Source organism: Giraffa tippelskirchi, chromosome 7 (genome assembly GCF_054371585.1).
Source record: "Giraffa tippelskirchi isolate mGirTip1 chromosome 7, T2T-mGirTip1v1.2.pri, whole genome shotgun sequence".
NCBI classification, from domain to species: domain Eukaryota; kingdom Metazoa; phylum Chordata; class Mammalia; order Artiodactyla; family Giraffidae; genus Giraffa; species Giraffa tippelskirchi.
This window is the reverse complement of record NC_137281.1, coordinates 99,220,778-99,243,828: the sequence shown is the minus strand read 5'-3', so window position 1 is coordinate 99,243,828 and position 23,051 is coordinate 99,220,778. Positions and strand designations below refer to the sequence as shown.

Here is a 23,051-nt window from a genome sequence, read left to right as displayed (position 1 = left end):
TTTGCCTGTACCAGTCTGTACCAGACTCTCTGGCCCTTGGGTGATGAGGGGCAGCACGGGGGCCTTTTGGGCCAGGTGGGGCACAGTGATTCCCTGGGGCCCCTTGAAACTGGCAGAAAAGCGAGGAGCCCAACACCCAACCTGGGACGCCTGACCCATTGTGTGTTTCTCCCTCAGATCTGTATTCGCTGTGGTCATGTTCCACTGCTTCTGCCCATCTTCTCTCCCTTCCCAGCACCCCATACCTGCTGGAGACAGCGAGATCATCCCCCTGGTGAGACAGGGGGTCCTCTATTCCCCAGGACATGTGTGTTTCTCTACCTATGGCATCGCTCCACCCCTGCCCAACAGGCCGTGTGTCCCGCCATCTCCCATGGGTTCTCCAGTTTCAGTTCTATCCCCAACTCGCTGGGCGACTTTGGCCAAATTACTGCCTTCTTCCTTGTCTGAGTTTCTCCCAGTTGTGAAGTGGGGTTAGTACTCTCTGCCCCTCCCTGGCTCCCAGGGGATCTGCAGGGAGAAGCAAGATAAGAGTGGGGAACTGATTTGGAGGAAGCTGTCCAGTGTGTGAAGCAGCAGTTCTGGCCTGTGTTTACATGGGTGTGGGCCTTGGGATCCCAGCCTTCTGAGGCTTGGGAACAGCCCTGACTGCTCCTTGGCCTGGCTCCTTTGTCCCACTTCCAGAGAAATGACATACACTTAGCCCAGGAGTCTGGGCATCTGGAGAAGATGAGACCTCAGAGCAAAAAGTTTGGGGGTCAGACTTCCTGGCCTATTCTGTCCCCAGACACTGGCTATGTGACCATGGGCAAGTCACTGCCCATCTCTGGGCCTCAACAACTTGGCTCTGACAGCCTCCACCAGTCGTGTATTTAGGGGGCCCTAGAATCTGTAACCTGTAACCGTACTTTAGGGATTAGAAAGGATTTTGCCACCTAGTCCAAGTCCTTCACTTTTCATAGAGCACTATGGATTTTCTGGGGGCCACAGACTAGTCCTGGTTAACCTAAGATCATAAACTGGTTGCAAAGAGGATCGAGCAGGAGAGGCTAAGTGGATCAGAGAAAATCCACTGGCAGGACAGCTCCAAGTGGGTTGGTGAGTCAACAATGTAATCTTTTGTACCTCATCAATGTTTGATCGTCCCCAGTTCTCTCAGCCTCTCCGTCCATGCCTGAAACCCACCCTGGGCCTCTCCTCCCCGTCTCCACTATTTCATTCCGACTCTGTCCTCTGCAGGAGTCCACCTGGCTCCTCAATCATTCATGATGATCAGCTGGCAACTCATTCCCAGCATCCTCCTTTCCTGACCCTGGCAGGCTTTGAAACCCCTCACCTTTGAGCCTCTCTCTTCCTGGGTCTCCTGCTGCCCCTCTGACTCCTCCTTCTCAGCTTCCTTTTCCTCCAAGAGGCTCTGTCCTCACTTACCGCTCTCCCTCTAGGTTTACTCTCTCTCCATAAGTAGTCTCCTCCTTCCTCCCCTTCACCCTCACATGGCTTATTCTCTCCACCAGGCCCACACACTCACCTCCAGGGTGTTGGGGGCCTCACCAGGAGGCACCCACAGCTGGGACACAGAGTTAAGTGCACGGCCCAAAGACTACAAGACTCGTATGTTTTTGCCTTATTCCTAGCCCTGTCTTATGTGCCTTCTTAGGTTTCTTTTTAAATCTTGTTCCTTTGTACTCATCTCATAGTTTATAGACCCTTTTAAGTTGCCTTTAAATCTTTCCCCAGGAAGGCTAGGCAAAAGCAAACAAAAACTAAGATCAACAATAAGATCCACAAAGACCCACAATAAGATTAACAAAACCAGTCTCCATCTGGTCCCTGACGGCCCTTCACTTTCTGCCTGGTTCTCCTGAAGCTGCCTTCGTCCCCTGGGCCTTGTTTCTATTAGTGGCACTGCCAGATTCCTGGGACAGAAAACCTGAAGGCCCCGCTGACTCAGCTTCTCTGTCTACATGAGCCAGCCCATCACCAAGTCTCGGGGCTTCTCTCTCCTGTACTGGCCCCTCAGTCTCTATCCCATCTCAGAGACTCCTGATCTAATGATTTGTTTCTTTCTGAACAGACCTCAATAACTCTTCAGAAACCATTGTGTTCTTAGTACAAAAGCAATAGATATTCATTGTAGAAAAATTTTCAAAAATGCAAGTCAACAAAAAGAAGAATGTGAAAACCACCTATAATTTTATCAACAAGAAAACACTGTAAGCATTTGGGTAAAAATCTTTTTCAGTTTTATGTAAAAGAGTTTTTGGTTTTTTTTTTAAGCTCTTCTCAGTTTCTTTCCCAGTGTGTTATCTTGGTCTTCCTGGTGCTGGGCTCTGCTGATGGAACCCCAGGAGCTGCTGCAGGTAGGGGAGGAGAGTACTGTGGGGGAGTTTAGGCCACCCCCGGGGCTGAAGCCAGCTTCTGGGTTTGCGGTCTCCCGGTGACACTCTTGACCTTGGGGGTGGGGGGGTGGGGGTGGGCTGAGAAGTGCCTTCCCAGGCTTCAGTCTAGCTGAAGCCTGGGAAGGTAGGGAAGGGAGTGTTCTTGTGCAATAGGACAAACCACTCCTCATTCAGGGCTGTTTGTTTAAAGGGGCAGGGATGGGTTCCCGAGAAACAACCCTGTTTTGTTTTCTTTTTTAAAATTTATTTATTTACTTATTGGCTGTGCTGGGTCTTCACTGTTGTGCAGGAACAACACACTAGCTGCCCTGAGTGGGGGCTGCTCTCTTGCAGTGTGGGCTCTTTCATTGCGGTGGCTTCTCTTGCTGCAGTGCACCAGTTCTGGAGAGTGGGCTCAGCAGCTGTGGCGCATGTGGAATCTTCCCAGACCAGGGATCTAACCTGGGCCCCCTGCACTGGCAGATGGATTCCTAACCACTGGACCACCAGGGAAGTCCTCAGAAGCAATACAGTTTTTGGCAGTGTTTATTTGGCTTCCCTGATAGCTCAGTTTTTAAAGAATCCGCCTGCAATGCAGGAGACCCCAGTTCGATTCCTGGGTCGGGAAGATCCCCTGGAGAAGGGATAGGCTACCCACTCCAATATTCTTGGGCTTCCCTTGTGGCTCAGCTGGTAAAGAATCTGCCTGCAATGCTGGAGACCTGGGTTCGATTCCTGGTTTGGGAAGATCCCCTGGAGAAGGAAAAGGCTATTCACTCCAGTATTCTGGCCTAGAGAATTCCATGGACTGTCTAGTTCATGGGGATGCAAAGATATGACTGAGTGACTTTCACCTCACCTCATGTGAGCTGTTAGGACCAGTAAGTTCTAGAGAAATCACGCCCATATGAGGGAAGGAGGATGGGTTATTAGGGATAAGACACCCAAAGTTGAATGCCTAGAGGGCCCAGGAAAGCAGCTAACCTAGGGAGACATAGAGTGGATGGGGGATGGGAGCAGTTAGTGCCTGAGGGGATCAAGAGGACCTAGTGCCTGAATCACTGTAGGAATGTGGACCTCTATTGCCAGTGTCCTAAGTTTTCACAAGCTAGATAGGTGTGTGTGTTTTTTCAAAATAAAGTTTCCCGATTCTTTAAATGTAATAACTAATTAAAGAAATTAAACCACTGTTTGGGTCACAGCCCAACTGACTGCCAGCATGCAACCTTTCCAACTAGGCTTTACTGCCAGTCTACCATGTACTTCACAAAGGTCACTCTGCCTAATTTACTTGGTGTGGTTTCCTCCTCCCTTCCCTCTCTCTGGGTTTCCACCTCTAATGATATAGCCTGCTTATATGTCCACTCCTTAAAGTTCAGTTTGGATTTCCCTTCCCTTGTCCCTCTGCTCAAATCCCCAAGTGCCCACCAATGTGATCTCTCCCTACCAGCCTCCCAGCTTTTCCTCTTAGTGCTTGAGCCAAACTGAGGAGCTGGCTGGACCCCCGTCAAAACAAGAACCATGATCTCCACTGCCCAGCTTTTGCTTACTTTGATTCTGTTATGCCTGTAGCATGCACAGCCACCCGTTCATCTCGTTTTATACCTTCTTCATGAAGCTGTCTCCAAGATGGCAGACTAGAAGGACATGCGCTCATCTTCTCCTGTGAGAATTCCAAAATTACAACACACTGCTGAACAACCACTGACAGGAGACTGTTGGATCCCACCAAAAAAAGATACCCCATGTCCAAGGGAAAAGGAGAAGCACCAGCAAGATGGTAGGAGGGGAGAAATCACATTTTGAATCAAACCCCATACCCGCCAGAGATGCTTGGAGGGCTCAAACAAACCTTGTGCACACCAGGACCCAGAAACCCCACAGAGATTGAGCCAGAGTGTTTGAGTGTCTCCTGTGGAGATACAGGTCAGCAGTGGACTGCTGCAGGGACAGGAGCTCTGGGTGCAGTAGACGTGGGTATGGCATAAGCCCTCTTGGAGGAGGTCGCCATTAACCCCACCATAGAGCCACCAGAACTTCCACAGGACTGGGGAAACAGACTCTTGGAGGGCACAAACAGAACCTTGTGCACACCAGGACCCAGGAGAAAGGAGCAGGGACCCCACAGTGACCCAGACTTGCCCGTGAGTGTTCAAGAGTCTCTGGTGGAGGCATGGGTCAGTGGTGGCCTGCTGCAGGGTTGGGGGCACTGAGTGCAGCAGTGCATGCACTTTTGAAGGAGTGCATTATTTTCATTACCTCCACCAAAGTTTGGCCTCAGGTCAAACAACAGGGAGGGAACTCAGCCCCGCCCATCAATAGAAAATTGGATTAAAGATTTACTGAGCATGGCCCCACCCATCAAAACAAGACCCAGTTTCCCCCTCAGTCAGTCTCTCCCATCAGGAAGCTTCCATAAGCCTCTTATCCTTATCCATCAGAGGGCAGACAGACTGAAAACCACAATCACAGAAAACTAACCAATCTGATCACATGGACCACAGCCTTGTCTAATTCAATGAAACTATGAGCCATGCCATGTAGGGCCACCCAAGATGGATGGATCATGGTGGAGAGTTCTGACAAAACATGGTCCACTGGAGAAGGAAATGGCAAACTACTTCAGTATTCTTGCCTTGAAAACCCCATGAACAGTATGAAAAGGCAAAAAGATAGGACACTAAAAGATGAACTCCCCAGGTCAGTGGGTGGTCAATATGCTACTGGAGATCAGTGAAGAACTAACTCCAGAAAGAATGAAGAGATGGAGCCAAAGCAACAACACCTGGTTGTGGATGTGACTGGTGATAGAAGTAAAGTCTGATGCTATAAAGAGCAATATTGCATAGGAACCTGGAATGTTAGGTCCATGAATCAAGGCAAATTGGAAGTGGTCAAACAAGAGATGGCAAGAGTGAACATCGACATTTTGTGAATCAGTGAACTAAAATGGACTGGAATGGGTGAATTTAACTCAGATGACTGTTATATCTACTACTGTGGGCAAGAATCCCTCAGAAGAAATGGACTAGCCCTCATAGTCAACAAAAGAGTCCGTAATGCAGTTCTTCGATGCAATCTCAAAAACGACAGAATGATCTCTGTTCATTTCCAAGGCAAACCATTCAATATCACAGTAATCCAAGCCTATGCCCCAACCTGTAATGCTGAAGAAGCTGAAGTTGAATGGTTCTATGAAGACCTACAAGATCTTCTAGAACTAATACCAAAAAAAGAAGTCCTTTTCATTATAGGGGAATGGAATGCAAAAATAGGAAGTCAAGAGATACTGGAGTAACAGGCAAATTTGGCCTTGGAGTACAGAATGAAGCAGGGCAGAGGCTAACAGAGTTTTGCCAAGAGATGCACTGGTCATAGCCAACATCCTTTTCCAACAACACAAGACAAGACTTTACACATGGACATCACCAAATGGTCAATACCAAAATAAGATTGATTATATTCTTTGCAGCCAAAGATGGAGAAGCTCTTAACAGTCAGCAAAAACAAGGCCAGGAGCTGACTGTGGCTCAGATTATGAACTCCTTATTGCCAAATTAAGACTTAAATTGAAGAAAGTAGGGAAAACCACTAGACCATTCAGGTATGACCTAAATAAAGTCCCTTATAATTATACAGCAGAAATGACAAATAGATTCAAGGGATTAGACAGAGTGCCTGAAGAACTATGGACAGAGGTTTGTGACATTGTATAGGAGGCAGTGATCAAGACCACCCCCAAGAAAACAAAATGCAAAAAGGCAAAATGGTTGTCTGAGAAGACCTTACCAATAGCTAAGAAAAGAAGAGAAGCAAAAGGCAAAGGAGAAAAGGAAAGATATACCCATTTGAATGCAGAGTTCCAAAGAATAGCAAGGAGAGATAAGAAAGCCTTCCTCAGTGATCAGTGCAAAGAAATAGAGAAAAACAATAGAAAAGACTAGAGATCTCTTCAAGAAAATCAGAGCTACTAAGGGAACATTTCATGCAAGATGGGCACAATAAAGGACAGAAATGGTATGGACCCAACAGAAGCAGAAGATATTAAGAAGAGGTGGCAAGAATACACAGAAGAACTATACAAAAAAGATCTTCATGACCCAGATAACCATGATGGTGTGATCACCTAGAGCCAGACATCCTGGAATGTGAAGTCAAGTGGGCCTTAGGAAGTATCACTATGAACAAAGTGAGTGGAAGTGACGGAATTTCAGTTGAGCTATTTCAAGTCCTAAAAGATGATGCTGTGAAAGTGCTGCACTCAAAATGCCAGCAAATTTGGAAAACTCAGCAGTGGCCACAGGACTGGAAAATGTCAGTTTTCATTCCAATCCCAAAGAATGGCAATACCAAAGAATGTTCAAACTACCACATAATTGCACTCATATCACACGCTAACAAAGTAATGCTCAAAATTCTCCAAGCTGAGCTTCAACAGTATGTGAACCATGAACTTCCAGATGTTCAAGCTGGATTTAGAAAAGGCACAGGAACCAGAGATCAAATTGCCAGCATCTGTTGGATCATCGAAAAAGCAAGAGAGTTCCAGAAAAACACCTACTTCTGCTTTATTGACTACACCAAAACCTTTGACTGTGTGGATCACAATAAACTGGAAAATTCTTCAAGAGATGGCAATACCAGACCACCTGACCTGCCTCCTGAGAAGTCTGTATGCAGGCCAAGAAGCAACAGTTAGAACTGGATATGGAAAACAGACTGGTTCCAAATCAGGAAAGGAGTACATCAAGGCTGCATATTGTCACCCTGCTTATTTAACTTATATGCAGAGTACATCATGAGAAATGCTGGATTGGATGAAGCACAAACTGGAATCAAGACTGCTGCGAGAAATAGCAATAACCTCAGATATGCAGATGACACCACCCTTATGGCAGAAAGAGAAGAAGAACTAAAGAGCCTCTTGATGAAAGTGAAAAAGCTGGCTTAAAGCTTAACATTCAGAAAACTAAGATCATGGCATCTGCTCCCATCACTTCATAGCAAATAGATAGGGAAACAATGGAAACAGTGACAGACTTTATTTTCTTGGGCTCCAAAATCACTGCAATGGTGACTGAAGCAATGAAATTAAAAGATGATTGCTCCTTAGAAAAAAAGTTGTGACCAACCTAGACAGCATATTAAAAAGCAGAGACATTACTTTGCCAACAAAGGTCCATCTAGTCAAGGCTATGGTTTTTCCAGTAGTCATGTATGGATGTGAGAGTTGGACTATAAAGAAAGCTGAGCGCTGAAGAGTTGATGCTTTTGAACTGTGGTGTTGCAGAAGACTCTTGAGAGTCCCCTGGACTGCATGGAGATGCAACCAGTCCATCCTAAGAGAAATCAGTCCTGAATATTCATTGGCAGGACTGATGCTGAGTCTGCAACTCCAATACTTTGGCCACCTGAGGCAAAGAACTGACTCATTTGAAAAGACCCTGATCTGGGAAAGATTGAAGGTGGGAGAAGGGGATGACAGAGGATATGATGGTTGGATGGCATCACCGACTCAATGGACCTGAGTTTGAGTAAGCTCCGGGAGTTGGTGATGGACAGGAAAGGCTGGTGTGCTGCAGTCCGTGGAGTCGCAAAGTGTCGGACACGACTGAGCCACTGAACTGAACTGAACTAATGAAGCCATTTCCCAACCTCTTTCTTAATCTCTGTGGCTTGACCAGCCTCCGTTTCATTCAACGGCCATTTGTGGTATACCCTGTATCCAAAGGGATACTGGCATGGTGGATACTGAGGTAAATATGACCCAGCCTCCATCCCGGCCTGGAGGAGCCTTGTCCCACTTATGCTAACACCCAGTTATGTGTATGCAGGGCAGCTATGAGAGGGTGGCTTTTTCAGCTGGATCATGAAGTAGAAGCTTTCCAGAGGCAAAGAGACATTCAAGGTGGTGGCAACTGCCTATACAAAGAAAGGGAGGTGTGAAAGTTCTGAGAAAAGGAGTCATTTGGCCAGGGACAGAGCAGAGAACAGTTGGGAATGTCTCAGCAGTTCGGGGAGCAAATTGTTTAGGTACAGTATTTGCATTTCTTCTGCCTACACTCCAGTGTGTAAGCTCCAGAAAAGCAGGTGCTGCATGTCAACTTTTATTGCTCCACACCTGACACCTGTCTGGGACTGTGTACTCTGGGTCCAACTCTTGCCGCAAAGACAGCTGCTGGCAGTGATAAGGGCGCCCCCTCGTGGCTCCTCTGTGCTCCCACCTCCTGTCACCCAGCTGACCCAGCCCTGCTTGCCTACCCGCAGCTCTTCCTAGGGAAGGCCCTTTGCCTGCTGTCATCTCACTGCGTCTCCACCCTCCCTAAGAGGAGGATGCTCCCTTCGGTCCAACAAACACTTATTAAGCTCTTATTCTGTGTGGATTACTCTTCTAGGCATTGAGATACAGAATTGACATCAGCCTGGAAGTGCTCATAGAGAACCAAGGGATAATGAAGTTTCCTGGTGCTGTGGGGACCAGAGGAGGAATCAAGCCCATTTTGAAACTTGAAGGATGCATGAGTGGCTGGATAGGTAGGAAGCAAAATACAGTGCCCTTTGAGATGGAAACAGCCAAAGCACAGTAAAGGCCCCACCCCTGCCATCTACTCAAAATGTTTATTGAACCACTACCATTTACTAAGGTCATAGAAGGGGTGTGGCAGGCTGCAGACTCAGAGGTGATTTAAGATGCCATCTGTGTCTCTGGGAAGACAGATAACTAAATGGAAAAGGGGGTACTCGGTGATGAGGGTCCTGTTAGCAGACACACGGATGTAGAGCAGGGAGTATCCCCGAGAGGATCTCAGGAATGAGAACTCATGAGAAAGGTGAAGATGGGCCAGTTCAGTACCACAGGTGCAAGGGCTGTGAGGAAGCCATCAAAAAGAGGCCTGTCCTGGGCTGCTAATAAGGTTTTGCTTCTTTAACAAAAAACAAATAAATACTTTACTTATTTGGTTGCACCAAGTCTTAGTTGTGGCATGTGAACACTTGGTTGTGGTATGTGGGACCCAGTTCCCCGTGTGTGTGCTTTGTGGGCTAAGCCACTTCAGCCCGTGTCCAATTCTGTGACCCTATGGACCGTAGCCTGCCAGCCTCCTCTGTCCATGGGATTCTCCAGGCGAGAATACTGGAGCGGGCTGCCGTGCCCTCCTCCAGGGAATCTTCCCAACCAAGGGATCGAACCTGCCTCTCTTAAGTCTCCTGCATTGGCAGGTGGGTTTTTTACCGCCAGGGCCACCCCTCGCCAGGGATCAAAACCTGGCCCCTTGCACTGGGAGCGCTACTGGACTACCTGGGAAGTTCCAAGGTTCTGCTTCTTGATCTGGGTGCTTGGCTCCTGGGTGTGTGCAGTTATGGAAATTTATTGAGCTGTACACTTAGGACTCAAATATGGACATTAACCTCAGTTGCTCTTCAACCCTTTAAAAGTAGTCCCCAACCTCTCACACTGCTATTTGATTTTTCTGTGTGGCACTTTCCACAATTTAAAAAAGTCTCTCTTTTGTCATGTAAAGGTTTAAATCAATCCTCCAGTACCAGCTCTAAGACCTTAGAAAACGATCTTTGCTGAGTCAGTTTCCTCGCCTGTAAAATGAGGATAATGGTAATACCTTCGTCTGGGGATTGTATGCTGAGGCAATCACTTGAGATATGTAAAGCACTTACACAGTGCTTCCTATATGCTTAAAAATACCAAATTTCTAATGATTGGTGGTGCCTGGTACATAGCTCAATAAATAATTGGTTGAATAAATGAATGAATGAATGGAATGATTTTTTTTTGCACAAGCAGGTAGGTAGCTCAAACAGAGGGGTGTGGATTGGAAGCGAGCACCTGAACTAAAGGCAGGAGCTCAGAGCCTGGGGAGCAGCTACACTCCTGTGAGAAGCAAAGGCTTCTGTGGGTGACCAGATGGGCCCCTTGTCCCCAGCCCCTACACCGAAGGGAGCAGAGATAAGAACCAGGGTTCAGGGAAATTCCCTGACTGTCCAGTGGCTCCACTGCTTCCACTGCAGGGGCCCAGGTTCAATCCCTGGTCAGGGAACTAAGATCCTGAAAGCCTCGGCCACAAAACGAAAAAACCAAATCAGGGTTCAAGCCTATGCACCCCCCTCCCCTAGTCCTCAACTACATACTGCAGGCCCAAACCAGGAAGAAACAAGAGCTCCATGGCCTCCCTAGGTCCCTACTCCCAAGGCTCTTTCTCCCCTCCCTCCTGGTGGTCAGACTTGGCAAGTCTCTCCACCCTCAGGGGCTGGGGCTAGGACAGTTTCGGGAAGGGTGGGAAAACCTGCTGAACTGGATGACCAAAGCCTGAACCGGTTGGACAGGACGGTCCCATCTCCCCCCAGCAGCCTGTCCCTTTCCTGGCCCACAGAGCAGAGGCAGGAGACTCATAGAATAAATCACTTTATTCCACTGAGTGGACTCTGGCCTGTGGAAGCAAGGGAGCCCCAGTGGGTGTGGAGGATCTGTCTCCGTGTGCGGGCCGGGCTGGCTTGGGGCGTACTGTGGGGGGCAGGGGAAGAGGTGGGGCCAGAGAGCCACTTCCCACTCCTCTCACCCACCCCCCATGGCATTAAATAAACAAAAAGCAACTCTGTACAACACAAAATATACAGGGAAGTCCTTCCTCCCAGGCCCCCCCTCACCGGAGCCCTGGACTTTGCAGAGTGGGAGGGGCAGCTGTGGAGGAAAGAGTTGGGGCCTTCAGCTTCTGACGCTGTCCCAGGCCCCTTCCAACGGTCATGGGATGGGGGCAGGCAGCTTGGAACAGGAAGCAAAACTTCAACTTCCTCTGAAATCCTACGTGGAGAGGCCCATTTCTGTGGGACTTCTGGCTCAAAGGTTTTCTGCTCCTTGCAGATCTGTGAGCTTTCTCAGGAACAAGTAGCCTGGACTTAGCTGAGACCCCTCCAAGAAGGACTGGAGCCCTGGCCTTGGAGGCAGAACAGGCCTGGGAAACAGGCTGGAGAAGTCTGGTCCCAAAGTCTTTGCCCAGCCCAGGCCTCTGTCTTGGCTAGGAAGCAGGGCCAGGTGAGAGATGGCAAGAGCCCTGGAGAAGCCCCAGGCTCAGAGGGGTCTAGTTGTTTGGAAATAGACCAGGTGTTCCATGTCATCGGTGGTGGAGACCTTGGAGCTGGTGGGGGTGGAAGGTGGGGGGTGGCGGTGTCTGTGGAAGCCCTTTCTCTGGTTCTTGAAGAAGCAGTAACCCAGAATGGCGACCACCACCACGATGCAGGTAGCCAGGAGCACTGCAATGGCCACCTCCACGGAGCCTGGGGGAAGAAGGGCCGGATGAAGCACTCTCAGAGCCCGCTGGGTTCTGACGCCCACCCCTACTCTATATCAAAGGGACTGAGGCAAATGGATGCCAGGAGGGGGGTGGTGGTGGTGGTGGTGGTGGTGTTCATGGTCGTGGTTGTGGTAGTGGTGGTGGAATAAGGACCTTGGGCATGTGAGTAGCTGAAACTGCTCTGTTGGGAGCTTGGTGGGAGGGATTCTGATGGGCTTAGGGTCTTGGCTCCAGGTCACTCTACTTGCAGGTAGTGTGGGGAGGACACTGATGGCCCACAGACCTGGCATGTATTTCTATCCTTCTCTCCCTTGCCCCGGCAGGTACCACTATTGTCCCTTTAGCCAATCTCTGGATCCTCTCAACACAGGCTTAGGCTGTCACAACCAATTGAGTGGAGTTGATCTTTGAGTTGATACCTACTCAATGGTGATAGGCAGATGGGGGGCTTACCTGTGCTGGGAACGGGGCTTTCCCGCCGCAGACCAAACACATCCTTCTCTACAAAACAATGGAGGCGGGGGAGATAAGTCAATACGAAGGGTTCGAAGACTCAGCTGCTCATCAGTAGTGCCCCAGACAGCCCACTGCCATCCTCTCCCACCTTTAGTTCAGGTGCTCTGAGGACGAGGCATGACCAGTCCACGCCTTGGGACAGAGCTGAATGCTCTAGCTAAGCCTTTCACCTCCCCATCTTCCAGCCCCCTCTGCCCCACTCACTGGAAATGCCACGACAGGACTCAAGGCACTGCTCCTCCTCCTCAAAGTTGTTCTTGTTACCATAACAACCACCATAGGTAAAGCGGGCGCAGTGTTCAGTGAAGGGGTTGTAGTACCAGCGGGGGATGCTCTCTGAGCAGAGGCCCGTGTCTGGCATGTCTACACAGTGCCCTGCAGGGTAAGGAGCAGACGAAGGTGTGAATGTCCACGGGACCTCCCTGCCACCACTAGGCTCCACATGGTTGCTGCCCGCCACCCCCTGACCCTCCTCAGACTGGGGATGGCTGTGATTCAGTGAGGGCCCTGGGGGCCCCAGAAATATCTGGGCCATTTGCAGTGTTGCTAGAAGCAAGGAAGATAAATGCAGGAGAGTAAGTTTGGGTCCAGAATTACCCTAGGCTGACTCATATAACTATTTCTTAATTTCCTTTCAGCATTCCCGACTGTATCAAGGTCTTGGTTTCTCCCCAGCACTTGATGGTCTACATTTTAACAAAGAAGACTGAGTCTGAACCTTGGCAGGCAACAGCGTCCAGCTAAAATTTGTTACCATGTTTTATTATACTTATTTTAAAAGCAAATCTCAAATTGTAGCATATAATAGTGGCTTTTCATTTACACTACTGACGTGAAAGTTCCTGTTTTTTTTTTTAAATCTCCAATTTTAGTTATTTATTTTTGGCTGTGCTGCGTAGCATGTGGGATCTTAGTTCCCTGACCAGGGATTAAACCCGTGCCCCCTGCATTGGAAGTGTGGAGTCTTAACCACTGGATTGCCAGGGAAGTCCCTGAAATTTCCTTTTTAATATATTAAGTTAAATCAATAACATCTCAGTGATATGTAGGCATGGTTAAATTTCTGAAGGTGTTGGAACTCTCCTGGCCATGCAGTGGTTAAGGCCCTGAGTTTCCACTGCAGGGGGCCCGAGTTCAATCCCTGATAGATGACTAAGAGTCCACATGCCATGCGGCACGGCCTAAAAAAAAAATAAAAAGAATTTCTGGAGGTGTTAAGAGGATGTCTGATGCTTGGGAAACACAGAAAGAAAAGCGCAGGACACCCCTACCCCCAGCTTTCTGCCCATAGCCTGGTACCCACAGCAGGCCCCTTCAGCACACTGATGGCATGAGTGAGGAGAGTAGTTCAGCCCTGACCCAGTAGTTCAGTCCTGCTCCGGGGCAGGAACTCACCTTTGTCCCTGGGGAAATGGATCCTCTGGAGTTTATCGAAGTCTCTGGTGTCTGCAAAGATGAAAGATCAGAGGTGCAGACCTGACAAGGCCTCGCAGGGGTGTGGGGTGAGTGGTCCGGATCTGCCCTGCCCTGCCCGCCGCCCTCCACCCCCAGGCCTCACATTTCTCACAAGCAGCCTCGTCGGAGGCGTCAGGGCAGTCGGGAGTGTCGTCACATTCCAGGAAGCTGTCAATGCAGCAACCATCACTGCAGCGGAACTTGCTGGAGTGGCAGCTGCCAGAACACACTGGGGAGGGGTGAGGCCGGGTGGAGGGTGAGGTCAGGTGGGGGTGCAGAGGCCAGCAAATACCGCGAGCCCATCATCTCCCTGGCTCTCTCTACCTGCAGGCGGCATCATGACACAGCCCCTGTTCCCTCTCCACCCCTGCCCCTCAAACCCTCCTACACACAAAACAGGCAAAGGCTGATGGGAGGATCCTGAGCTGCAGGGGGTGAGGCACTTGTGGGCCTTTGTTCTGAGGGTAGGAATGGGTTGTGGAGCCAGGGCAATGTGGGCAGGGGCCTGGACTTGATACCGGCTGGGGAGCTGGCAGGGGTGAGGGGGACAGGGAAAGGAGCAAAGCCCACCTGGATGATGCCTTTCTGCTGAGGGGCCTAGGAGAGAAAACCAGAGAAGTGAGAGGAGCCAGGGCCAGGCCCCAGCTGGGATGAGCTGATAGGGGGCCTGGGGACGGGGGCATTCCCATGACCACCTCCCTGATCCGTGAAGAGAACACCTACCCTGGGGGAATGTCACCTGAGCCCCAACACTGCTTCGCAAAGGCCCACCTTGCACATCACGGCAGGCGAGCTTGCACTCTTCTTCCCGAAGATAGTTGTTCTTGTTGCCCAGGCAACCTCCATAAACGAAACTCTTGCAGATCTGTTCTGTGGTGTCGTAGTACCAGCGGGGGAAGGAACCACGACAGCGGCCCACCTTCCTGGATGCAAGGCAGTATTCTGGCAGGGAGAGAAGCTGGTCAGGGGGGTCTGAAGGGCCAGTCAATTGGGACGGGGGATGGCTCCCAGGGTGGCCTCCTCACCCTGCTTCCTTACCTTCTGTCTGCTCAGGGGACAGCACAGTGACTGTGACGTTGGACATGCTCTCTGGCTGGTCTGAACCGGCCGCTGTCAGCTGGAACAGGTAGCTGCCTTCTTTGAGTCCCCACAGCTCCACCTGGTCTGGATCATTCCTCTAAGCACAGGAATGGCAATCAGGCATGGACTGCTTGATGCCCTGGGGTGCTCCAGACCCTCCCAAAAAGCACCCCCCCCACCCCACTCCCACTAGGGAGAGCAGATGGTCTTGGTATTAAACGGATCCTCAGCTTCTATCTACCCCATCCCACCTGGAGCCGCAGTTGGGCCTATGGTCCCAGAAAGGGGCCCTGGAGAGCTGAGGTGGGGGTCCAAGAGCCAGCCCAGTGTCTCACCTCTACCCTGATGTCTGTGTCACCCCGCAGTAGATGCCAGTCTGTGTTCTCCACACCCTTCAGCACTAGGGGTTCCTGGGGCTGTACCTTCAAGTCTATACCGTCCCAGGCCTTGGGGATCCGGGACCCTGGGAGGAAGGTGAGGTAAGGTGAACTCTCACTGAATGGCAGGATCCCTCCTCAAGTGAGGGGCTGGTGCCTTATGGGTGGCAACTAGACCAACCTAGGACTCAGCAGCCTGGTGAGACACAGATACAGTTTCACAATGAAGCCATATTCTTGTCCTCTATTTAGATATGTTACACTTAAGACATTCTAATGTTGTAAAGCCACCTTCTGAAGCAAATAACTGAGCGCATTGCCATCTGATCCCATTTAGAAAAAAAAAATTATATATATATATATATATGTATATATACATATACACACATATATTTGGAAGGAGGAATTTTCCTATTTTCTACAATAAGCAAGTACTTGTGCTAATTGCTGTCAGGGGACTTCCATGGTGGTCCAAGTGGCTAACACTTGGCACTCCCAACACAGGGAGCCTGGGTCTGATCCCTGTTCAGGGAACTAGATCCCACATGCTTCAACTAAGGGTTTGCATGTCACAACTGAAGATCCTGCACGCCACAACTAAAGAACCCACATGCTGTAAGGAAGATCAAAGAACCCACATGCCACCACTGAGACACGGTGCAACCAAATAAACATCTTTTTTTTAAAAGTTAGAGTAACAACACTTTTGAAAAGCCAGATAAGTTAATGTGTAATTGACACCATCACCCCTCTCTCCGCAGCCCAGATCACTGCTGAGAAGCCCATCCGGACAGAGGCCTTAAGCACAGGGTTCCTGGGCAACACTGTGTCAAGCCTTGGTGTCCCACGATGACTGGGCACAGGAAGAGGGTGCCTCCTCCAATTACAAGGGGACACAAAATACCCTCCCTCAGCCAGGGTCTTCAGAGAGAGCGTGGCCCTATGGATACCTTGATTTTGGACGTCTGGCCTCTGGAACTGAGACAATACATTCCTATTGTTTTCAGCCACACATTTTGTAGTATTTGGCATAGCAGCCCTAGGAAACTGACACACTGCCCTTGAGGGTGTTATGGTCCAGTTAGGCAGGTAAGACCCAGCCACAGGAAGCAAAATGAGAGAAAAGACCCACCAAGGTGAAGGGGTTTGTGGTACATGTACAAGACAAGGAAGTGGATGTTTAAAGAAAGGAAAGACCACAGCAAGTTAGAGGAAAAAGGCAAGGCTTTGTGAAGAAGAGACAAAGGATTTTTTCTTTTTTGAGACAAAAGATTTTTAAAATTCTTTTATTTTTATTCGTTTGGTTGTGGGGAAGAATGTTCTGTGTTGCTGATGACAGCAGAAAACATGATGAGCCAAAACAAGGAGTCGATAATTTGCAAGGCTGGTTTGGTGGACATTAAGGAGACCAGCTGGGCTGGGACACATCTTCAAGGGCCCTGGACACTGGGTCAGGGCATGTGGACACAGCAGGATTGACATTCAAATACTTAACAACTGGTGGTACAGAAAGGGGACAGACATTGGCCATGAATAGTGGCAAAGAGTCCTGGAGGCCCAGTCTGCACTAGACATTGACCTCCCTCAAAGCCTGATCAAGGTCCAGAAGTACTAAGGGAAGACCAAGGGCCAGGGTAGCAGGGGAATTCCTAAGCTCCTGGCAGCAGCTGTTTACCCATCTGTCTGGAACAGAAATATTTCTGTGGAGCAAGGAGGCCAGCAAGTGGACCAGTGCAGTAGTTCAAGGCAGATGCAAAAGAAGCAGTCTGAATTAAGGGATAGCTTAGGGATGGATCCCGATGCTGGAAAAGATTGAGGCAAGGAGGAGAATGGGGCAACAGAGGATGAGATAGTTGGATGGCATCACTGACTCAATGGACATGAGTGTGAGAAAACTCTGGGAGACAGTGAAGGACAGGGAAGCTTGGTATGCTGCAGTCCTTGGGGCCACAAAGAGCTGGACACAACTTAGCGACTGAATGACGGCAGGGATGGAAAGGAGGATGTGAGAAACAATGCTGGGTAGATGCTTCAGGCTGCTGTGCCTGACGCTCTGGAGAATTGTCAACGGAGAGCCAGGGCACGGGCAGAAGGGAAACCAGATCTAGCAGGAACATGTGGCTTCAGCCATAGAGCAGTTGAATTTGAGGGAGGGGAGGTGTGCAGTGGGAGCTCCAGAGAAGCCAGAGGTGGAGAAAGACCTAGAATCATACTAACAAAGCTGCTGCTGGTAGAGAGTGTGCCCAGAGGACTTCCCTGGTGGTCTCTTGTGGTTGAGAATCTGCCTGCCAATGCAGCGGACAGGTTCAATCCCTGGTCTGGGAAGATCCCACATGCCTTGGGGCAACTAAGCCCCTGGACCACAACTACTGAGTCTGGGCTCTAGACCCCACACTCTACAACAAGAGAAGCTACCACAATGAGAAGCTGTCACACTGCAGCTAGCGAGTAGTCCCTATTTGGCAACTAGAGAAAGCCTATGCACAGGAATGAAGATCTAGCACAGGCAAAAATAATTAAATAAATAAGAGTTAAAAGAAAAAAAAAAGTGTGTTTGGCACACACTAGGTACTTTATCTGTAGTATCTTATCAGGGCTGGCAAATTATGGCCAGCAGGCCACATTTAGCCCAACCTGTTATATTTTTTAAAGGTTGAAAAGAATTTTTAAACAATACTTCATGACATGTGAAAAGCACAAAAAATTCAAATTTGTGTCTATAAATTAAGATACAGCCTTACCAAATTGTTTACAAATTGTGGATGGCTGCTTTCATGTTACAACAGCAGCTGAACAGTTGTAACCAACATAAAATCTAAAATATTTACTATATGAATATTCACAGGAGGTTTGCTGCCCCCATCTGTATCGCCTACCTTCCTAACCATCCTGCTACAACTGCATTCTTGCTCCTCTTTCCAGATGAGAAAACTGACACCAGAGAGGTTAAATGACTTGCCCAGGGTCGCTCAGTTTCTAAACAGCAGAGCTGGGATTTGAACCCTGGTCTGACTCATACTCTCTCCAAACCATCAAAACATCATGCTGCAGGTCATACTTGCTTAGAAAGATGCCTTTTTTTTAAATTATTACTTTTATAATCTTCAGTTTTGTTTTTAGCTTAGGTAATACATGGACCTGGAGAAGGAAATGGCAACCCACTCCAGTATTTTTGCCCAGAAAATCCCATGGACAGAAAAGCCTGGTTGGCTACAGTCCATGGGGTCGTAGAGCTGGACATGACTGAGCATTAGGACATGAATGAACATTTTCTCCAGAGGTATTCTCAGTTACTAGTTTGGGGGGATGTGTATGTGTGAATATCAGGAGGGAGAGTATTGAATTCATAAGCATGCAAGTTCTTCATCTTGCTTTTCCCTTAATATATACTGGAAATCATTCACAGTAATACATACTTTTGGTTTCATAGCACTTTTAACACATTTAGCCAGTTCATCAGTCCCTCTTGATTTAGGTCCTTCTTCCCTACCTTCCTCCCTACTAAAAACTAACCCATGCTGCGTCAGGGTTTATTATTAATATTACGATTAAAACAGTACCACAGTATCCAATTATAGGATGTGTTGACAGACATTGAGATTGTTTCCAGCTGTTTGCTATTATAAACAATGGTGCAGTGACTGACTGGGTGGTAAGTTGTTTTACACATGTTTAAGCATAGCCGCAAGACGAGTTCCTGCAAGTAGAATTGTGATGAGGGTTATGTGTATTTACACTTTTGGTGGATATTGCCAACCTGCCCTTCACAGAGGCACCATAGAAGGTTAGTCAAGTCTAAGAGTTCAAAGGAAGGAGAGAAGGTAAAGAGATAAGAACAACTGATAGAAGGCTAAGTCATAGGGCTGAGTCTCTGCCTCTCTTTGATGAGGCAGGGAAAGCAGAGCCAATAGGGGAGTCACAGAGGGTGGTCCCAGAGGTGAAAAGACCAGGACACACAGTGACAGCAATGGGATGGGAGGGGAGAACTTCCACAGAGAAACAAGCCAAGTGGTGCAGAGGCTACAGGAATGAGAAAAGGGAACCTCCACTGAGGCAAGATGATAAGACCAGGAGAGCAGGGGCAGGAACCAAGCCCCAACCCAGTGACTTGAGGGCTCATTGAGAACTAGCCCAGGCTCTGAGGTGAGAGGCCAAGCCAAGGGGGCAGTGACCTGGGAGGAGCCTGTCCCTCCCTCCTTGCATTTTCCAGAAAGTAATCAGCAGTCCACAAGGGGAAACAAGACAGACTACTTGGCAGTTTACCTAGCAGAAAGATAGGCTAGCCCCACGGGCCCCAGGGTAGAAGTGACAAACAGAGTGACATATCAGACCTCGGGCCAAATCAGCAATGTCCACCCACACACGCAAGGCTGGTCCTCTCCAAGCCCCAGTCCCCAGGAGCAAGGGGCAGATGTCTGGACAGATACCACTCCTTATTTCCCACCCACAGAGAGCAAAGGGCCAGAGAAGCAATAAAGCCAGCCCCTCCCCCAGCCGTCAGGCCTCAGGACTCTCCAGGGAAACAGTCTCCATCTTCCAAGCCACTCTTCCAATGCAAAGATGGGGAAGCCAGGGGAAGGGGATAGGAGGAAAGAACAGGGTGTTTAGGAGGTCCCAGTAACCTGGACTGGACTGGCCTGGCAACAGGCAGGGAAAGGGGAACAGGTCAACCCACCCTGGGAAGGGCTCTCCCCAGTACAAGAATCAAAGGTTCAGAAGCCCTGAGCACTTGCCCACTTTGCCTGCCTCGGTCTACCCTAGCCCAGCTTCCAGAAGGCCATAATGGCTTGACCCTCTTTGTACTTTCAACCTCTCTAGTGTGACTCAGGTGAGAATGGACTCACGGACACATTCACACAGCATCCCCCACCCCCTCAAACACTGTGGTGCCCTGAAATGGCCCGGGGGCCAGACTAAGTCCAAGTTCTACCCAGCACCTCACGGAGCAGGAAATCCCCACTCCGTCCTGTCTTGTGCCAACCAGGCCAGTCAGGAGGTGGGGAGGTTCCCAGATGAGGAAGGCTCCGTCCAGCTCAGCTTCCTGACCAGACCCCAGAGTTTCAGGCCTCAGCCCTGCAGTGCTGGCCCTCCGACGGATCCTGTCAGAGCCAGGAGGGTGGGCAGCTCGGATCACTTAGGTCATCACCACCTACACTCCCTGCTGCTTCCTTGTGAAACAGGCTCAGGCCCTGGCCCACTGGGACTCAGTAGCTCAGCCTAGCCTGGAGACAGTGTCCCCCTCCTGGAATCTCCACCCCACCTCTTCTCAGAGATCCAGAACTTCTGAAAGGACAGGGAGAAGAAAGGCTAGAGAGGAAACTCCTTTCTCTACTTCCCAGAACTGAGACCGACCAGCCCCAGCCTGGCCCCTGGGCTCCCTAGTCTCTGGTTCTGTTGTCCACTGGGCTGTCTTGAATCAGAGACAGGTTTCTACCAGAAAGATGGTCTTGTGTGAGAAATAGCGCAGCACTGTAGGAGGTCCTGGCTGGGGATGAGTCCCATTTGTGGACGGTATATATTTAAGATGGGAGTCAGTTTCCTAATCTAAAAAGTGGAATGACTACTAACAGCACCCTTTTCAGAGGTGGTTGTCATGATGCCTAAGTGAGAGGCTGAGTGGCATAGCAGTCAGCAAACAGTAAAGCACTAACAGAGGTTATCAGTGTGACCCATCCCTGCCCTGGAGCCCCACCTGGCCAGCACAACAGCTGGAGTGAATGGGGAACGAAGGTCTCTGGAGGGACCCCAATCCCACCTAACTGCGCAGTCCCAAAAGGAAAGAGGAGGAGCCGTGGCCCCACTTTGCCCTTATCCTGAAAGTAAACAAGGTGAGCAGACAGCTTGGCTACTAGATCTTAAGCAGGAAGAGCTCTGCCAGGCTTATGAGCACACACGAATATACACACACGCACACACACACTTGCCTGGACAGCTGACTTCCTTCCCCTACCAGGTATACATACCGGTGGACTGACTCATCCAGCAACCCTCCTCACCTGGACCCCAAGGCCTTTAGGCTACTGTGTCCACAATACCGCCTCCTCCCCAGTTGGGTCACCCCCTAACTGGGCTTGTTCTTTAGACTCTGGTGGTCTGGCAGTTTTCCCCCAGACCACTAAAGACCAGTACCTGGGGAGAGGAGTACAAGAAATGCTAGAACCAATTCCAGACCCAGCAGTGAGGAGCCCAGCCTTCACCAGGTCCACTTGACAGGACCCCAAGTTACCTAGCACAGTGCTTGGCCTGGAGTATCTATCTATCTAGTCACCAGGTGGCCTCCAGACAGCTCATTCCCTGATTTGGCCCACTGGAGTCAAAGTAGGAATCCCAAGGAGCTTGCTCCCACCCACACATCCCAGAGCACCCGCCTACTCAACATCCTGAATTCAGGAGCCAGCCTGGGCTCTAGGACGTCCCCCCTCGCCCCTCTTGTAGCCTGTTCTTTATTTACTGTTTATACCATGCCTTCTCCTAAGGATGAGTTGGAATCGAATGGGACTCTCCTCCAAACTCCTTTCTGATGCTTTGCGCAGAACCCTATAACCAGTCCCTTTTGAGTCTCCCCAGATCCTGGCACCCTCGTCCTTACCTCTGAAGCCCTGGGTCCGCAGCTCGCGGTAGGAGCGGTAAACCTCCCGCGTGAGGTAGTTGATGAAGCCCTGCCTGGGCGCGAACTTGCACACGAAGTTCTGCTCGTAGAGGCAGTTGATGAGGAAGCAGGAGACGATGGCGTCCTCTCCGCCGTCGGGCTGCAATTCCACCAGCGCCAGATTGCAGTCGTTGGAGCTGCAGCAGGCGTGCACGCAGTCCCGGCCGCGGCGCGCGGTGAGGGAGCGCAGGAAGGTGGCCCCGTTTCTGACCGAGGCGTCCGTGTCGAGCACGAAATCAGGCACCCCGGGGGTAAAGCGGTTCAGGCAGCCGTCGGCCGTGAGCAGACCGGGGGTCACTGGCGGCGGCCCGGCCTCGGCGCCCCGGAGCACAAGCGCGCAGAGAAGCCACACGGTGACCGCTGGGATGCGGGCCTGGGAGAGGCGGCCCCCGGCCATCGTCCTCCCGGGGATCGTCGCCCTCCTCCCCACCGGGGTCACCTTCACAGAGCGGGCCTCTGGGCTCCGAGGGTGCTAGCGACCTGCGAGAGGGAGGGGACGGAGGAGGAGACATCGGATCAGCCGAGAGACTTCCAGGGAGGAGGGCCGGCCGGGAGGAAGTGAAGGGGAGGACCAAGGAGCACGAACACCCCGGGAGTGAAGAAGGGCAGGCGGGCCCGGTCCTCCCACGCACACTTCGGTGACCCCGCAGCCGGTCGGACGGCTAAAGAGCTCACGTACCCGGACACACGCACCGGCGCAGAACAAAGGGCCAGACATGCTCCGAACCCGCTCCGCCTCCTCCTGGCTCTCCGCCTCCCAGGTTACCTGCGCAGGTGAGTGGGGTGGGGCCGGGCCTGCTGAGGTTCCGGTCCAGGTTTCCTGCGCTGCTCGGGCCGCCGTTTCCGCCCAGGTGTCGGGTCTGCTGGGGATCCGGCACCTCCACCCCACTAGTTTCTGGTGAAACTGAGTCAGTGCGGCCGGGGCGGGGCGAACATTAACCCCGGCGTAGCCGGCCCCGCCCACGCCCGGTGCGCCCCTGCAGCCCTAGCTTCCGGGCCGCCTACCCTCAGTCCCTGCCATCTTCCACCCTGCTTCTGCAACCTGGTACCCAAACAGGCTCAGAGGCCGGCGCGCCCTGCCCCGGTCCCAACCTCGCGAGGCTCCATGCGCCCCAGAAGTACACCCCTATCCCCGGAGGCCCAGACACTTCGGGAAGCGCCTACGATGTCTGGCACCCGAAGGTGGGTCAGATGCTCAGGGGCGGCCAACTCCCTTTCCGGTCCGGGCCAGCATTCCCAGACCCAGGCCGGAGGCGCTAGAGAAGGGGCTGGGGGAGGAGAAACGGGGAAAGCC

At 50.7% G+C, this 23,051-nt stretch overlaps 1 protein-coding gene across 3 annotated transcripts; it reads right to left on the bottom strand.

Moving 5' to 3' along the window:
* Positions 1 to 10,777: 10,777 nt before the first annotated feature.
* SPINT1 (serine peptidase inhibitor, Kunitz type 1) lies at positions 10,778 to 22,673 on the bottom strand. 3 transcript variants are annotated; one of them, XM_081507224.1, is made up of 11 exons: positions 22,524 to 22,673; positions 21,698 to 22,237; positions 15,067 to 15,194; positions 14,690 to 14,828; positions 14,375 to 14,593; positions 14,222 to 14,248; positions 13,755 to 13,880; positions 13,592 to 13,642; positions 12,401 to 12,571; positions 12,134 to 12,181; positions 10,778 to 11,663 (listed from the first exon to the last, which is right to left on the bottom strand). In XM_081507224.1, exons 2-11 carry the CDS (start codon positions 22,152 to 22,154, stop codon positions 11,458 to 11,460), a joined length of 1,572 nt encoding a protein of 523 aa, XP_081363350.1. In that variant the 5' UTR covers positions 22,155 to 22,237; positions 22,524 to 22,673; the 3' UTR covers positions 10,778 to 11,457. The 3 variants fall into 3 exon arrangements, with proteins under 3 accessions (XP_081363350.1, XP_081363352.1, XP_081363351.1); XM_081507226.1 differs by having other exon boundaries at positions 14,423 to 14,593; positions 22,524 to 22,668; XM_081507225.1 differs by lacking the exon at positions 22,524 to 22,673 and adding an exon at positions 22,437 to 22,523 and having other exon boundaries at positions 14,423 to 14,593.
* Between the last annotated feature and the right edge of the window lie 378 nt (positions 22,674 to 23,051).

Coding starts and splice junctions, on each gene's coding strand:
- SPINT1 (XM_081507224.1), bottom strand. CDS start 22,154: ATGGCCGGGGGCCGCCTCTCCCAGGCCCGCATCCCAGCGGTCACCGTG. Junction 14,829..15,066: donor ACACAGACATCAGGGTAGAG/GTGAGACACTGG, acceptor TCCTGTGCTTAG/AGGAATGATCCAGACCAGGT. Junction 13,643..13,754: donor CGAGGCTGCTTGTGAGAAAT/GTGAGGCCTGGG, acceptor TCATCTTTGCAG/ACACCAGAGACTTCGATAAA.